Raw genomic sequence first — 18,706 nt, forward strand, 5'->3', positions numbered from 1 at the left:
TTTTATGCACACTCTTGCCAGACTAATTTAATTGCTTTCTATGAGGAGGTGAGCAGGAACCTAGAGTCTGGGATGGCAGTGTAATATTGGCCTGGAACATAATATTTGTACTTGGATAGAGTACTGGCTGAAGGATAGGTTACAAAAAGTGATGAAGAAAATTGAGCATTTCCAAATTGGACCAATGTTGTTAGTGGAGCACAGCAGGGGTCTGTCCTTGGTCCTTTGTTTCTTAACCTATTAATCAATGACTACGGGATTTTTGTGGATATCAAACTGTATAATTCTACAGTGTCATTCAGTGGCTACCAGAGCAAATAAAGCATTGTCTTGCATAAAAAAGGGCACTAACTTTAGAGATGAAAACATAATTTTGCCTTTGCAGTGCAGTTTAGGGCTCCAGTCCTTAAAGGACACGTCAACCCAAAAAACAATTTTTTTGCCTAATATTATAAGCAACTTTCCAATACGAATTTATTAAAAATTGTTAGTGCTTTAAAAGTTATTTGTAAATGTAATTGCTATTGAAAGCAACAATTGCTTAACTCCTGGTTGTTACTTTTTAAACAACAGACAGGTCTGTCAATTCTTTGGCTTGTGTTACATTGTCGTAAAAGCCAGAGCCATCAGAGCAGAGAATAGAGAGGGACAAACAAACACTGCTTTCAATAGTATTACATATACAAATAACCTAAAAAACCATAGAAAATGTGTAATGAATGTATATTGCAAAGTTGCTTAGAATTATGTTTTCTTTTATTAGCCAAAAAATATCTTTTGGGTTGACATCCTTTAAGAAGGATATTAATGAGCTTGAGAGAGTGCAGAGACTAAACTGTTAAAAGGGATATAGGAGTTAAACTATGAGGGTAGACTGTGAAGGATGGGGTTGTTTTCTCTGGAGGAAAGGTGCTTACAAGCGGACATGATTATAGCGGTGGACTGTTTTTTCCTGTTCAAAAAAGATCAACAGACCAGAGAACACCGATTTAGACTACAGGAACAGAACTTTTATTTGAAGCAACGTAGGTGGTTTTTCACAGTGAGGAGGTTGTGGAATGCCCTGCAGGGGGATGTTGGGTGATGGCTGATTCTATTAATGCCTTTAAGAGGGGCTTTGATTATCTTTTGAACAAGCATGATATCCAAGACTACAGTTAGTTATTATAGATAATGGTATACATATAGTTATAAATGTGAGTGTATAGACAGATCTGTATAAGCATGTGTATATAAGTGCATTGGGGTTCATTTGGAGGGGTTCTTGATGGACTTTAGTCTTTTTCAACACAACTTAACTATATAACTATCATAGCACACAGGAAAGCCCAAAATTTGGTCAAAAACCATACATTTTCCTAGAATATCCCCAGACTTTATAAAGTAATTCACTATGCCAGCAAAGTGCAGGCAAAAACTAAATCTGACACCAGAATGTTTATTATTTTATATTCTAAAAATCAGGGATGCACCGAATCCAGGATTCAGTTCAGGATTTGGCCAGGATTCAGCCTTTTTCAGCAGGATTTGGATTCGGCCGAATCCTTCTGCCTGGCCGAACCGAATCCGAATCCTAATTTGCGTATGCAAATTAGGGGCGGGAGGGAAATCACATGACTTTTTGTCATAAAACAAGGAAGTAAAAAATGTTTTCCCCTTCCCACCCCTAATTTGCATATGCAAATTACGTTTCGGTTCGGTATTCGGCAGAATCTTTCACAGAGGATTCGGGGGTTCGGCCGAATCCAAAATAGTGGATTCTGTGCATCCCTACTAAAAATGTCATGAATTAGGTGGAGGTCTAGTGAACAATGAATTACATTGCTGTGCAGGGCACTAACATATGTATAAGATTGTGAGGGCACCAACCTCAGGCATCAATACTACAACTATTAGGAAATGGAAATGGCTCAGCACAAGGTAAATAGCACATAAAAAAGAGGCATGATACATAAGGTATTCAATGGGAAGACACCGCCTTGTGTTTAGTCGGTTGCAATTCTAGGAAAAGTGCTAGACTTATAGTATTGTGTCACTACTTGGGTCTGCAGGTGATAATACATATGCAGTAAATTCATCTAACCTTATATGTAAGTTGGGATAGGTAAACCAGAGGAAATCAAGAACAAACCTTTTCTGATGTTCTTTTTCCTTCATTAAAGCAATTTTATCTTCTTCTTCATCTTCAGAATCATTATTATATAAATGGTAGATCACTTTCAAGTAGTCCAAGTTCTGAAAAGAGAAACAGTGTATTTAGCATACATCACTGTACATGATAATCTATCTATCAACATGAATATAGGAGCACTAACTGAGCTAAAAAAATGAAAAAGTCAATGTTATGGTTCTGCTCAGAGAATCGTTCTCAAGACAAAGGGGCAAATTCACTAACTTGCAGAGTTGCGCTAGCGCAGCCATCGCCGCACTTCGCCAGACGAAGTTTCGCCAGGGCACCGCTTATTCACTAAAATCCGAAGTTGCGCTCAGGGAGGCGAAAGGTAGCGAAGTTGCGCTAGCGTTAATTCATCAAGCAAAGTGAAGTTATGCTAGCGATGCCTAATTTGCATAAGGCGCCAAGTTAAAGTACAATGGACGTATATGTAGCACCAAATACATTACACTACACAAGCCTGGGAAAGCTTCATAAAATAAAATAGAGTTGTTATTTTGCCCTATACATGTGCCCACTGTATAGTTTAGGTGCCATATGTTAGGAAATGTAGGGGGGAAGGAGGGTGCCCCCAAAAAAATGTACAATCTTTTTCAGCCTATCACCCTTAAAAAAGGAAAAGACGCCAGCGTTTTTTGGGACTACCTATCTACTCTATTGCACTTTGCCTGGTCTGAGGTGGCGAATGCCAGTCTGGCTCAAGAGGTAGCATTCAGTAAAATGCGCAAGTTAGTGAATTAACGTAGTTACGTCCCTTCGCCATAGCGCAACTTCACCTGGCGTAAGGGTGCGAAGTAGAGCTAGAGTAGGTCCACTTTGCTAGCGAATTTACGCCAGCGACCTTTAGTAAATCTGCGAAGTAACGAAATTATGTCACACTGGCGAATTTGCCCTAGCGTTCCCTGCTTTGCGATTTAGTAAATTTGCCCAATGGAGAGAGTTCTGCTAGGAGAAAGGTTCTCTAAACAGAACTGAAATGTTGACTTAAATAAATAGAACACTAAAGGTGCACACAGTCTTGTGGCTGGATTATGAACTATTTTTGTTCATTTGGCACTCAATTATCTGTATCTAGTGTCGTCTCTAACTATGTGATACACGCTTATCAATCTTAGGATGAGAAAGAACATATCTGTAACTTTATTTCATCTGATTTCTTCCAAGGGCCATCAGTTAGCTTTAAATTAGTTTCCTCTGGATCAGTAGAAATAGAGTCTGAGTAATGCTGTTGGCTTTGTCTCTTGTGTAACCTCTGCTAGTTACCATATTAAGTTACCATATTAATATTGAATATGCTTTACCTGAGAGTGTAAATAGGTCATGTAGTCCTCGGAACTGATGGCTGATTTCCACCAAACAAGCCAGGAGTCACTTGTCATGGAAACTTCCTTATCCAGAGTTAAGGGTTGTTCTGAACTGATTATCCAAATGAAAAAAGTAATATTATTTGATTTAAGCAAATAAATATTCTATTACTCACAGGGTAAACACATTTTTAAAATGTACTGCTAATTAAAACTGCCAACAAAGACTGTTAATAACTAATTAAGAGTCAAATTCATAATAATACACCCAGGAAAAGGCCTTGCTTCCTGCAGGCTGACATCAAGTTCTCATCTCTGATTGGCCTTTCATTCAGGCCCCATGATGTTGGATTATGGCAGACACACAGACATGCAGGAGAAAAGCCAAGCAAATGAATGGTAACATTGGTAGCAAATCACAGTTGGACACATTGCAGTCTTTGAATGCGCTGATTGAGTCCCTTATGTTACCCACCTGCATGCATTATTTTCATGTGAACCATGTCTGGTAAATAGTTGTGCAAAAATCACCTTAAATAAAATTCTTGTTGGTACCTGTTATAGGGGGCAAGAGAGTCCAGTTGTTTGTTGATCACACGCTGTTTTTTTCTCTTGGTTAGTGTGGCTGATGATACACATTTAGAGAAATCCAAGCTTACAGCATGAGGCTCTGTTAATAAATCCTATAAGATAATTAAGATAATTGACATTTTTGTCACACATTTTCTTTTAAACAAAACAAATGAAAAAGATTATACACGCAATAATTTAATAATTGTAACAAGTTCAATTTCAAGCTCATGTCACAATGTTTTCTTACCCAAAAATGCAGCAAACCTCTTCCTGCATCTTCTTTCTTTGTGCAGAAACACGTGCGCAGGAGAGTGAAAAGCCACTTTTAACAAAAAAGCTGGCTTTTCACTGTGCATATGTCTGTCCCCGGTATTAATGAAAGTAGGGGAAGAAGAGTGTCGCTCTGTGGTGCTTGCTCAGAAGAACCTTGGAACATTACAGTTTTCTGTGCTAAAAGGATCACCGGCCCGGGGGGATCAGGCAAGTGATTACAGTGAGGGGGGCGGGGTGCCTAACATTTGGCACCTCCCAGTGGTTTACACTTTCCTTTTCCTTTAAACTTGTCTATTGCAAAGAAGACTAAATTGTATAATACCCTTCTGAAATGATGTAAGGCTTGTTAGGATCAGTGCAAATAACAAAAAAATCTCTTATTATATTATGTCAGTGGAAAAGCAAGTTCATTTGTTGGGTTTATTTAGGGCTGCAATGCAAGTTCAATTCTTGTGACCATGAGGAGATTACTATATATATATATAGATATATATATATATATATATATATATATATATATATATATATATATATATATATAGGGCTTAGTTCACTTGTCTTTCTTTTTATATCTTTGAGATCTTGAACTTAAAATACAGCATTCAAGCAACCATAAAACTGCTAAAATCCACACTTCAATTGCTAAATGTACTAAAGGGTGAACATTTTCTCTAGATGCATTTCTCACAATTTCTGTGAAATTATAATCCATATAATGACAATTAACTTGATGGATGCATGGTGCATCGATGAATTTCTACACTTAAAAAATATTTATTTTGAGAAGAAGACAAAAACACCAGGCCTGATCACTTGACAATCTACATTTCACATATTTTTAAAACTGGATTTTATTTGTAATACAATTTTGGCCATTTCTCTATGTGTTACAATGGGATATGCAGAAAGCACACAGAAAGCTGTAAATGGATATCCATAAGATATTATATGGCATGCATTATATCATTTAGATATCCCCATGGCAGATCAAAGTGAGCTAACAGAAAATAGAAATTTCAATTTCAATATCAGAGAGCTTTGCTTTCATTTTTAAATTGTAGTAGACTGTCCAAAAGTGATTCCTGATTAACTATAAGTAACTGCACTGGTGCAACTGACATCTATGTAAGTAAATGACCCCTATAGATAGCTCATACAGATATAATAAACTGTTTTCTCCAATTTACTTTAGGTTATTTTTATCTTGATTTGCTTTATGGCAAAGATTCTAGATATACTTTCAATATCAGTCACTGTCCCACAAGACAAAGCCATATCAACTACCCTGTAACTATGAGCCTTATTAACATTTCCAACAATGCTGTTGGCCAGAGGCGTAACTAAAGGTACATTTCCCCTCCCAGGCTACTATCCTACATGAGAGTGAGCAGGTGGGCAGGAAGGAGGTTGGTAGGGTTTTGGATTTTTTTGGGGGGGGATTTTTAAAAGAGTATTTAACTATGGGTGAAAGTGAAAGTTCACCCTTTGATAAATATGACTTTAAAAATTCTATAGAAATTAATGGAGAAGTGGACTTTCACTCTAGTGGACTGTGGTGACCTCCAACTTCAGTCTTTGATATATATTCTCCCATATGTAGTAGCGAGAAAGAAGGAGAAAATAAGACACCACTATTAAAGCTTGTATTATAAAGTATATATGATGATAATAATAATTATAATTATAATAATAATGATTATATGATGAGAGTAACCCTTCAATATTGTGTATTTACAAAACCATTTTTAAAACGTATCAGATTTAGAATAGGAGACGTTATTACTATAATGAAAAGGGAGAAAAAAGTTCAATTGTAACTGAAAGTGTGAAATACTGATCTTGTCCAAGATTCAATACAGCTTCTTTGAAATGTAGGTGAGTCCACAGAATTACTGTAACGGGCCCGAAGGCACAGTAGTAGTAAGGACCAAAGAGGAGACCAGACCAGGTTCGAAGTACAAAAGGTTTATCCGGAAGAATAGTCAGGGCACAGGCAATGTCGGTTCAGGCAGCAATCAAACAGTGTCGAGAAAACAGGCAGGAATTGGTACATGGAGAAATCAGACAATATATATAACACACCCAGGAACACAAGGAATGGAACCTATAATTGGGCAAGGACACAAAGGAAAATGGGGTTTAAATAGTTCAGTCTTTGGCGCCGAAACTTGACGCGCTGACGTCATGACGCCGACGCCAGCGTCCTCACGCTGGCGTCCTCACGCCGGCGCACATTCTGACGCCGGCGTCCATTCTGACGCCGGCGTCCATTCTGACGCCGGCGTCCAATCCGAGGGCGACTCGTTCTTGACGCAATCAAAGCCAGGTCAGCAGGAACAGCATGGTGGAGCAGAGGGACGTCATCCAGGTCGCCATCTTGGACACCAGGTAAGTCGGATTCCATTACAGTACCCCCCTCCTTAGGGGGGGCCTCAGGACCACCGAGACTAGGAGAAGAGGGAAAAAGTCTGTGGAACTTGCGGACCAAGGCAGGAGCATGGACATCCGAATACTTTACCCAGGAACATTCCTCTGGACCAAACCCCTTCCACTCAATTAGATATTGAAGAGTGCCCCTGGAAAAACGAGAATCCAAAATCTGCCTAACCTCAAACTCTTGGTGACCATCGACCAGGACAGGAGCTGGGGAAGAAGAAGAGGAACCGGGCACAGCAGGCTTAAGCAACGAGACATGAAAGACATTTGGAATCCGCATCTCAGGAGGGAGTTGCAACCGGACAGCAACAGGGTTGATGACTTCAATGACAGGAAAAGGACCGATGAATTTGGGACCAAGTTTGGGTGTAGGAACTTTAAGACGAATGTTTCGAGTGGAGAGCCAGACTTTGTCTCCAGGAGCATATTGAGGGGAAGAAACTCTTCTTCTGTCAGCAAACCTTTTCTGCACCAGGGAACTTTTTTCCAGATTAGAAGCCACAGCAAGCCAAATAGCCATCATGTGGGCAGCTTGATCGTTGGCAGCAGGGACATTGGTGAGAAGAAGGTCCTGAGGAAATGCCAAAGGATTCAGCCCGTAGACACAGAAGAAAGGAGACCTTTGGGAAGAAGAGTGCAGGGCGTTGTTGTGGGCGAACTCAGCCCAAGGCAGAAGATCCGACCAATCATCCTGGCACAAGGAGACATGGCAGCGTAGAAATTGTTCCAAAGCCTGATTAACCCTCTCAGCAGCTCCATTGGACTGGGGGTGGTAGGCAGAAGAAAATTGTAGCGAGATATTGAGGGTTTTACACAGGGATCTCCAGAATCTAGAAACGAATTGCGACCCCCGATCAGAGACAATTTCAGCCGGAAAACCATGGAGACGGAAAATATGGTGGATGAAAAGTTTGGAAAGTTCAGGAGCAGAGGGTAACTTGTGGAGGGGAATGAAATGAGCCATCTTGCTGAACCTGTCAATGACCACCCAGATGACAGTGTGTCCAGAGGAAACAGGGAGGTCCACAATGAAGTCCATGGCAAGATGAGTCCAAGGGCGCGATGGAGTGGGTAATGGAAGAAGAAGACCTTTGGGAGGAGAATGTCCAGTTTTAGAAACCGCACAAATGGTACAAGAAGAAACAAAGTCTTTGACGTCCTTTCTCATGGAAGGCCACCACACCACACGAGAGAGGAGTTCGGTAGTCTTCTCAACTCCCGGATGACCTGCTTGTTTAGAACAGTGGACCTGAGACAATATGGACTGACGACAATCAGGAGGAACGAAGGCAACCCCCAGAGGAATATTATCCGGAGCGGCAGTCTGGGCGGAAAGAAGTTGTGAGGCCAAGGAAGGAAACAGAGCAGCGATGATCTTAGAAGGGGGCACAATGGGTTCGGGGTCCTCGGAGCAAGGAATCTCGGGAACAAAGCTTCTGGACAGAGCATCGGCCTTCCGATTTCTTGAGCCAGGACGGAAGGTGATGATGAAGTTAAAACGGGAGAAGAATAATGACCATCTGGCTAGTCGAGGATTCAGGCGTTTGAGGGACTGGATAAATTCAAGGTTTTTATGGTCAGTAAAGATGGTCACAGGGATAGAAGATCCTTCCAGCAAATGTCTCCACTCTTCCAGGGCTAATTTGACTGCCAATAACTCCCGGTTCCCAATATCATAATTCTGCTCAGAAGAGGAAAACTTTTTGGAGAAGAATGCACAAGGATGAAGCTTGCCATCCGAAGGGGACCTTTGTGACAAGACCGCACCAGCTCCTACATCAGAGGCGTCAACTTCGAGGAAGAAAGGTAGAAGGAGTTCAGGGTGTCTGAGAATTGGAGCAGAAGAGAAGGCATTTTTCAGGGATTCGAAGGCTTCCAGGGCAAGAGGGGGCCAGTGCTGAGGTTTACCCCCTTTGCGGATAAGAGCAAGAATAGGAGAAATCTTGGACGAAAAACCTTTAATAAATTGTCTGTAATAATTGGCAAACCCGATAAATCTCTGGATAGCCTTGACACTTGCAGGAAGGGGCCAATCAAGAATTGCAGAAACCTTGGCTGGATCCATCTTGAAACCCTGTTGGGAGATGATGTACCCAAGGAAGGGAATGGATGACACCTCAAAAGAACATTTCTCCAATTTGGCAAAAAGGTTGTTCTTCCTGAGACGAAGAAGAACTTCTTTCACTTGGGAACGGTGTTCCTGGAGATTCTTGGAGAAAATAAGAATGTCATCTAGGTAGACGACCACACTTTGCCCCAACAAGTCCCTGAAAATGTCATTAACGAACTCCTGGAAGACCGCAGGGGCATTGCAGAGACCAAACGGCATTACTAGATACTCGTAATGCCCATCTCGAGTATTAAAGGCGGTCTTCCATTCGTCTCCCTCACGGATTCGGATGAGATTATAGGCACCCCGAAGATCCAGCTTGGTAAAAAGATTGGCGCCCCTTAACTGGTCAAAGAGTTCAGAAATTAAAGGGAGAGGGTAACGGTTTTTAATGGTGATTTTATTTAACCCCCTATAGTCTATGCAAGGTCGCAGACTTCCATCCTTCTTTTCGACGAAGAAAAATCCAGCACCAGCAGGGGAGGAAGAAGGACGGATGAAGCCTCTCTGGAGATTCTCCTGGATATAAGATTTCATGGCTGCAGTCTCGGAAGGAGAGAGAGGATAGGTGCGACCACGGGGAGGCATGGAACCAGGAAGAAGCTCGACCGGGCAGTCGTAGGGTCGATGTGGAGGAAGAATCTCTGCAGAGCCTTTATTGAAGACATCAGCGAATGCTTGATAAGTGGATGGCAGAGAAGAACTTGAAGAAATAGCAGAAACTTTGACAAGAGGCATAACAGGCAAACAGTTCTGTTGACAGAAAGGACTCCAGCGAGAGACTTGTGAGGAAGACCAATCAATGACTGGGTTATGTGTGCACAGCCATGGAAGTTCCAGTATAATTGGAGTGGAAGGGCAGTCAATAATAAGAAAAGACAGTCTCTCCAAATGCATCGTGCCCACCTTAAGAGAGAGTTCTTGTGTGGACTGGGAGATGATAGCAGAAGACAAGGGACGGTCATCAATGGCAAGGACCCGGAGAGGATTTGCCAGGGACTGAAGAGGAATGGCATGGTTGGAAGCGAAGACCTTGTCCATAAAATTTCCAGCGGCCCCAGAATCAAGGAAAGCTTGTAAGGAAATCTTTCGAGAGCCCAGTAGGATCTGTACAGGGAGAAGAAAACGATGAGCAGAGGAACGAAGAGTGTGGGTAATTCCACCCACGGAAGTCTCCCCAGACGTGGCACCGGACTTTCTAGGCTTTATGGGGCATTCCAGAGCGAAGTGGGCCTTGCCCCCACAATAAAGACAAAGTCCTGCAGATCTTCTGCAAAGTTTCTCCGGCTCGGACAGATGACCATGTCCAATCTGCACAAATTTCTTGGCAAGTTGCGGAGGAGAAACAGGAGAAGAGGAAGTTACCGGAGGAGGAAGAACGGGTCTCTGGAAGCGAGGAGCTAAAGCAAGTTGAGGCCTCTGCAATTTCCAGGCCCGCTCACAATCAGCTTGATGTTGCCTCTGCCGGGTGTCGACTTTCACCGCCAAGGAAACCAAATCTTCCCAGGAGGAGGGGATCTCACGGGACACGAGGTCGTTTTTGATCCGCATCGCCAGGCCGTTATAGAAGGCAGCATGATAACTGTCGTTGTTCCAGGATGTTTCGGCCAGCAAGGTACGAAACTCTATGGCGTATTCCGGCACAGAGCGAGTTCCTTGCTGTAACTGGAACAACCGAGCAGAAGCCGAGGCAGACCGACCTGGGGCGTCAAAAACTGTACGGAGATCCCGGCAGAAAACTTTAGCATCATCTATGACTGGATCCTGCTTCTCCCAGAGTGGAGATGCCCATTCCAAAGCTTTCCCTTGCAGTCGGGAGATGATAAAGCCCACCTTGGCACGCTCTGTGACGTACTGGCCAGGAAGCAAAGAGAATTGGATTTCGCATTGGATGATGAATCCGCGACAAGCTTCTGGATCGCCGAAATACAGAGGAGGTGCAGGGATACGGGGCTCAGAGACACGTACCGGAGACACAGGAACCGGAGCAGGTACTTGGGCCGCTGGCAGGAATGCAGACAGCTTCTCCTGGATCGCCATAAGAACTTGGCCGAGATGGGCCTGCTGGGACTCATAGGAGAGCAAGCGTACAGACAGTCCACGGACAGCTTGGCGGACATCAGGTGAAGTTTGGGTCTCCTCCGCAGGGTCCATGGCCCAATTATACTGTAACGGGCCCGAAGGCACAGTAGTAGTAAGGACCAAAGAGGAGACCAGACCAGGTTCGAAGTACAAAAGGTTTATCCGGAAGAATAGTCAGGGCACAGGCAATGTCGGTTCAGGCAGCAATCAAACAGTGTCGAGAAAACAGGCAGGAATTGGTACACGGAGAAATCAGACAATATATATAACACACCCAGGAACACAAGGAATGGAACCTATAATTGGGCAAGGACACAAAGGAAAATGGGGTTTAAATAGTTCAGTCTTTGGCGCCGAAACTTGACGCGCTGACGTCATGACGCCGACGCCAGCGTCCTCACGCTGGCGTCCTCACGCCGGCGCACATTCTGACGCCGGCGTCCATTCTGACGCCGGCGTCCATTCTGACGCCGGCGTCCAATCCGAGGGCGACTCGTTCTTGACGCAATCAAAGCCAGGTCAGCAGGAACAGCATGGTGGAGCAGAGGGACGTCATCCAGGTCGCCATCTTGGACACCAGGTAAGTCGGATTCCATTACAATTGCACACTTTACAAAACAGCTCAGCCTACAGGTTGAAATATAGGTGGCTTAGAATGAATATGTCTTACCTGATCAAACTTTAGGTGATCAGTTGAAATATTATTAATCAGCTCTCCATATACTTCTTCAAGTTCACTTCCAACACTGAGACTCTGATCCAGTCTTTTGACTGAGACACTTTCAATCTGAAATATAAATGAGACTTTACAAAAGGCAGCATATGGCAAATCTGGCAAATATAACTTTCAAATAATATATAAATCTCTTTTTCTGCCTGCTGCCTTCCAGTTCAGTTTTAGCCAATAGGATGCTGGTAGTGATTAGGGACAGGGTCCCTAATTCCAGTGTTTAGATTATTACTAGAGGGTACAAACTTACCGTATATACTCGTGTATAAGCCGACCCGTGTATAAGCCGAGGTACCTAATTTACCTAAGAAAACTGGAAAAATGTATTGACTCGTGTATAAGCCTAGGGGCCCCATGTCAGATTTCAAAATGTGAATGTGACCCAGCCGCAACAATTGGGGGACACTGGGCAGGTACCTGTTACTGTCTGTGACTGACTGTGTCGCCGACCGGATTTCATGTTTGCTTCCCTCTGCCACCCCTATTTCATGTTTGCTTCCCTCTGCCACTTCCCCCCCCATCTGTCGCTCTCCCCACCCTGGCTGCTCTTCCCTCTGTCCTTCCCTCTGTCACCTCTGCTCTTCCCTCTGTCCTTCCCTCTGTCACCTCTGCCCCAGCCGGACTGCCTGTGACTGCCTGTGTCGCCGCCCGGAGCAGGTCCAGGAGCTCCGGGCGGCGCGTCCTTCCCTGCCGGCGTTCGCTTTCAAAATGGCGGCGCCCATGGCCGCCACGTGGGTAGCGGCCGGCGCCGCTACCCACGTGGCGGCCATGGGCGCCGCCATTTTGAAAGCGAACGCCGGCAGGGAAGGACGCGCCGCCCGGAGCTCCTGGACCTGCTCCGGGCGGCGACACAGGCAGTCACAGGCAGTCCGGCTGGGGCAGAGGTGACAGAGGGAAGGACAGAGGGAAGAGCAGAGGTATGACCCGCGTATAAGCCGAGTTTGAGTTTTTCAGCACATTTTGGGTGCTGAAAAACTCGGCTTATACGCGAGTATATACGGTATATCATATAGTGGTAGGGACCAGACTCGGGGTCAGTGGCACACCTTGATAATGAACATATCACCGTCCAATAGCTTAAAAAAACCCATGTCCCACTGCGACCCCATTCAATTACATTGAGTAGGAGAAACAACAGCCTGCCAGAAAGCAGTTCCATCCTAAAGTGCTGGCTCTTTCTGAAAGCACATGACCAGGCAAAAAGATCTGAGATGTCTGCCTACACACCAATATTACAACTAAAAAAATAAACTTGTTAGATTAGGAATTCATTTTTATATGGTAGAGTGAATTATTTGCAGTGTAAACTGTGTAATTGGGAATAGAAAATACACCATAAAAATCAAGACATAATCCCTTTAATTATTAGGTTGTATTTACTGTTTTAGAAAGACCTTGGTGGATCAAGCATCTTTGAGGGGGTTATTTATCAAAGGTCAAGTTTGTGAGGTTTTTTGTACCTCGAATAAACTCACAACTCAAATGTTTGCGTATTTATGAAAAAAATGCAATTGGGGGGAAAAACTGGAATACCGCAAATTGATTGAGTTATCAGCTAAAAAACTTTAAATTCCTCGAATTGATAGAGTTTTAGAGCGAAAAACCACTGTAAAAAAAAACAAAAAACATGAAGGCAAAAACATCCTCAAATGGTTCAAGGGACCTCTGCCATTGACTTGAATTCGGGCTTTTAGCAGCTTCAGGGCATAATAAATCTCGAAAAATTTGAGGTTTTTTTGTTATCCAAAAACCAGCAGATGAATTTCAAATATCCTATTTAATAACTAAAGAGCCCTTAATGACAGTTTGGATAATGCTGCTTGTGCATTTGCCACCTGCTGTGCCAGGTTAGCCTCTGCGCATTACTGGCACAACCTAGACATGTTCACTTATTAAATACAATGCTTGGGACCTGGGGTTTTCTGGATAACAGATCTTTCCATAATTCGAACTTTATGCCTTAAGTCTACTAGAAAATCATTTAAACAATAAATAAACTCAATAGGCTGGGTTTGCTTCCATTAAGGATTAATTATATCTTAGTTTGGATCAAGTATAAGGTACTGTTTTATTAAAAGAGAGAAAAGGAAATCATTTTTGATTATTTGGATAAAATGGAGTCTATGGGGGACAGCCTTACTGTAATTCAGAGCTTCCTGGATAATGTGTTTCCGGATAACGGATCCCATACATACACATACACTAATGGGCATATTTATTATGCTGTGTAAAAACAGCGGGATTATATACCACACATCCCAAGGCTTTGCATGTAAAAAACGGCATATAATTTTTACGCGTTTTTTTTTAAAGGGGCATATTTATTATGAAGTGTAAAATTAAATTCTCAGAATAAACTGTAAAATATCACATGGTGTGTGTAATTTACGCCCTGCGAACGCCAGATTTTCCACTGTTATTTTACATTGCTTCCAACAGAAGTCACTCTAAGAAACAACGCATACGCCATTTTTACTCCCTTTTTTACATGGCAAAGCCTGGTGATCTGTTGTGTATTATCCCGCCATTTTTTACACAGCATAATAAAAATGCCCCTTAGAGTGACTTCCACCTGAAGCAATGCAAAGCAATTCAAAATAACGACTGAAAATCTAATGTTCACTAAATTCCCCATTTATTTTACACAGCTTTTCTCAGCAATAAATGTCATAGGCATATCTGTTTCTACATAGACTGTTTTATCTGTCTAAATAGGTTTATATATATATATATATATATATATATATATATATATATATATATATATATATATATATATATATATATATATATATATATATTATGTGTGACCACTGCCATTCTGTTTGTTCTGCTTGAAATATCCTCACAATCCAATGAGGATCAGTGGACAAATTTCAGGACAAAAGACAAAATGGCTGAACTAATGCTTGAATGACATATCTCTCAGTCATGTGAGTGCCATCGATATATTCAGCAAAAGAGCCATGAACATTCACTTGGAGGCTGATATAATGATTTATGCTCTACGTATGTATTTTTGTTTGGAGTAGTAAAACACTGACTAGTACTGTAAAAATATAGATAGTTTATAATAAAATGTTAGCAATATAAATAATGTCACCCTGTTACTGCAAAGGACTAGGTCTACTGTACTGACCATCCTCAATGACCAATATACTTGTATTAGCTCAGATAACTAATACACAAAGGGGCACATATCCTAAGGGTTGAAGTGAATTCGAAGTGAATTTTCGAATTCAAAAACTTCGAATTTCGAAGTAATTTTTGGGTACTTCGACCACCGAATAGGACAAAATTTGAATATTCAACCATTCGAAAATTAAAGTACTGTCTCTTTAAAAAAACTTTGACACTTTGCTACCTTAAACTTGCCGAATTGCTATGTTAGCCTATGGGGACCTCCTAGAACACATAGCCAGTATTTGGTTACGTTTTTAGAAGTCTAAGTTTTTTTTTTTGAAAATCGTACGATCGATCGATTAAATCGTTCGAATCTTTCTTCGTTCGATCGAACAGTTTGAATTTGATCGTTAATGGCTAAATTCACACACAAAAAAACTTTGACTTTCGAATTTCTACAATTGAATGGTCAAATTTTGCAGTTTTACCAGTTCGAAATTCGACCCTTAGTAAATGTGCCCCATAATGTGTTCTGAATCCCCTGCCCTACAAGAACATTCCCTATTGTTCTGCCTATGCTATAAAATGATATATAGTCTCATATAATGTTTATTATTAGTTCGGCTACTTGGTTCTCATTTTAAATCTCCTGAGACAGGAGCAGAACATTTTCCCCAGGCCATTCCACTAAAGGGAATAGCCCAGTAAACAAAATGGGAACGAATCAGTCACCCTAGCAATCTAATTGACAGTCATGAACTAGATGCTTCCGTTTCAATTCACTACAAGAAATATACAGCAGTTATCATACAGTTTCAAAAGAACAAAATATTCGGAACTCACTGGCCCCCAATGTATCTTTTCTTTGCAAAGCAATTAAAACAAATAATCATAACGCAGTATTAAGCATCAATCAATAAAAGCATAGAGAGAATATACACTAGGTACACTTGATTGATTATTTGTGATAGTGAAAGAATGCACAGATGATCTTTTTCAATGTAAAATTCTGTGTTGTAAGATCGCCATCTACAGATTAAAAAGAAAAATAGCAGAGATAAAATAAGATTTGGATGGCATGTTTTTATTCCCCCATGTAGTAATGTGATATTGCTTTAAAGCTGTACATGGGACAAAATTATATTCATGCTATGTAGCAAATTGTAACAGTTCAGAATCTGCACCTGGATCACTGAGCTGCCAGACTGAAAAGCCAAAGAACGGAACATTAAACTTTAAACTTCCATTTTGTAGATTCTGAACTGTTACAATTTGCTACATTTAATTGATACATTACAGATTATTAGCAACTAGTGTATCCATTATAACAGCTGCCTTAATCCCTTAATGAAACTCTGGGATTCTGCTCAGCAGGACGAAAAGTAAGAAATGTATCAACTAAATGTGTCAATTAAGAGTTTGTGACCCCCCCAGAGCTGCTTTAGAAAAATATAAGAAGGTGAAAAAATGAGGGATTTAAAGGGGTTGTTCACCTTTGAGTTATTTTTTTAGTATCATGTAGAGAGTCATATTCTGAGACAATTCACAATTGGTTTTCATTTTTTATTATTTGTGGTTTATGGGTTATTTAGCTTTTTATTCAGCAGCATTCCAGTTTGCAATATCAGTAATCTGGTTGCTAGGGTCCAAATGACACTAGCAACCATGCATTGGTTTGAATAAGAGACTGGAATATGAATAGGAGAGGGCTGACTACATGAGTAATAAAAAGTAGCAATAACAATAAAATGTGTAGTCTTGCAGAGCATGTGGTCATTGACCCCTGTTTGAAAGCTGGAAGAGTCAGAAGAAAAAGGTAAATAATAAAAAACTATAAAATAAAAATAATGAAGACCAATTGAAAAGTTGCATAGAATGATCAATTCTGTAACATACTAAAAGTTAGCTTAAGGGTGAACCACCCCTTTAAGCCCAATGTTGTCAATGATAGGCCAGTGGGGTAATGTTTTAAACAGTGGAATACTGTATGAGTCTAGTCTCTACAGAGGTGGTCAAAATATATCTGGATGTAATCGGCATATATGTGATAATTAATGGGGTTGTTCATCTTTCAACATTTTTTCCAGTTCAGTTGGTTTCAGATACTTCAGTTGAAAAAAAATATTTTTTTTCAATTTCTATTTGTGCCTGTTTTTCTAATATTGAAGTTGAAGTGTAAAGTTTCACTTCTCTCTATCGAATGAAACATTTCTAGCTAGCTGTATAACAGCACATATTTTGAATTGAATTACGCTTGTATATTATTCTTGTTCATTAAACAAGTCTTCATACATAGTACAGCGATTTGACTTAGCTTAGTATGTGCTGAGATGAAAGTGTTGGCTTTTCTTTCTGGGACCTCCAAACTGTTTTTAGATATGTTTTTTTCTTGTCAGTAAGGATACAGTTCAGCTGTATGTCATAAACTCCTACTTTATGGTTATCCTACTATTTCAATTTACGATTTTGTCATATCCTGCTTTTCTGGTTCTTCGTTATAATCCTTACCTCTGATAAGAAATCATTGTACACAGGGGGATATGGTTTAATGTCTGTAAGGTTGATAAAAACCCTTTGGGAGGCCTGAACATCAGCTCTTCTCAATATTGGTTTGTTAGGAATGTGGACATCAATTGACGAGGCCTGAGGGTGAAGACATGCTTGTGTCCTCCGAGGTTCCTTTACTTTCTTCTGTCTTTCGTTTAAATCCTGAAGATGAAAACAAAAAACACAATTTAGTATGGATGAAAGCAACCTTACTACTTCTGTGATTCCATCTCTCAATGTCAGCTACCTTATGGTATAGGATTCTGAATGTTGTATTTTAAAGGGGTGGTTCTTCTTTAAAGTTAACTTATAAGATAATCCTAAGAAACTTTTCAATTGTTGTACCTTTTTTTTCTAGCTTTTTAATTATTAGCCTCCTTCTTGCAGATGTTTCCAGCTTTCAAATGAGGGTCATTGACCCCATCTACAATCGAATGCTCTTTAAGGCTACACATTTATAGTTATTGCTACTTTTCATTACTCATCTTTTATTCAGGCCCTCTCCTGTTGATATTCCAGCCTCTTTTTCATATCAACACATGGTTGCTTGGGTAATTTGGACCCTAGCAACCAGATTTCTGAGATTGCAAAATGTAGGGCTGCTGAATAAAAAGTTAAATAACTCAAACAACACAAATACTAAAAAATTAAAACCAATTGCAAATTTTTTCATAATATCACTTTCTATATCATATTACAAGTTAATTTAAAGGTGAACATCCCCTTTAAAGGGGTTGTTCACCTTTAATTTAACTTTTAATATGATGTAGAGAGTGATGTTCTGAGACAATTTGCAATTGGTTTTAATTTTTTTATTATTTTTGGTTTTTGAGTTATTTAACTTTTTATTCAGCAGCTACCCAGTTTGCTATTTCAGCCATCTTGTTGCTAGGGTCCACGTTACCCTAGCAACCATGCTGTGATTACAATAAGAGACTGGAATATGAAAAGGTGAGGGCCTGAATAGAAAGATGAGTAATAAAAAGTAGCAATAAAATAAATTTGTAGCCAGAGAGAGCATTTGTTTTAGTTGGGGTCAGTGACCCCCCATTTGATAGCTGGAAAGAGTTAGACTTAGAAGGCAAATAGTTCTCTAAAAATAAATAATGAAGACCAATTGAAAAATTGCTTAGAATGGGCCATTCTATAAAATACTAAAAAAGTTAATGGAAAGGTGAACTACCCCTTTAAAGGCAGGTGAACTATAGGTTTCATGTAAATGAGAAAAAAGAGGGGTCATAAACTAAAAGCCTGGTCCCAGGTTCTCCATTATATTTCCAATATACATTCATTTAAAAATCTGTACCATATTAAAAAAAAATAAAAAATCGTTCTTTCAATTTCCTTCTTTGCTC

At 40.7% G+C, this 18,706-nt stretch overlaps 1 protein-coding gene across 2 annotated transcripts in view; it reads right to left on the minus strand.

The window, feature by feature from the left end:
• LOC108711002 (coiled-coil domain-containing protein 87-like) overlaps positions 1-18,706 on the minus strand; it is a 35,989-nt gene that overhangs the window by 7,199 nt on the left and 10,084 nt on the right. For both annotated transcript variants that reach the window (XM_041586248.1, XM_041586249.1), the window contains 5 exons: positions 17,313-17,513; positions 11,622-11,738; positions 4,033-4,160; positions 3,475-3,589; positions 2,132-2,235 (listed from right to left, as the gene is read on the minus strand). In XM_041586248.1, the coding sequence (XP_041442182.1) occupies positions 2,132-2,235; positions 3,475-3,589; positions 4,033-4,160; positions 11,622-11,738; positions 17,313-17,513 (665 nt within the window). The remainder of the gene's footprint in view (positions 1-2,131; positions 2,236-3,474; positions 3,590-4,032; positions 4,161-11,621; positions 11,739-17,312; positions 17,514-18,706) is intronic.

The sequence above is a fragment of the Xenopus laevis genome, chromosome 3L, assembly GCF_017654675.1.
Source record: "Xenopus laevis strain J_2021 chromosome 3L, Xenopus_laevis_v10.1, whole genome shotgun sequence".
In the NCBI taxonomy this organism is placed as follows: domain Eukaryota; kingdom Metazoa; phylum Chordata; class Amphibia; order Anura; family Pipidae; genus Xenopus; species Xenopus laevis.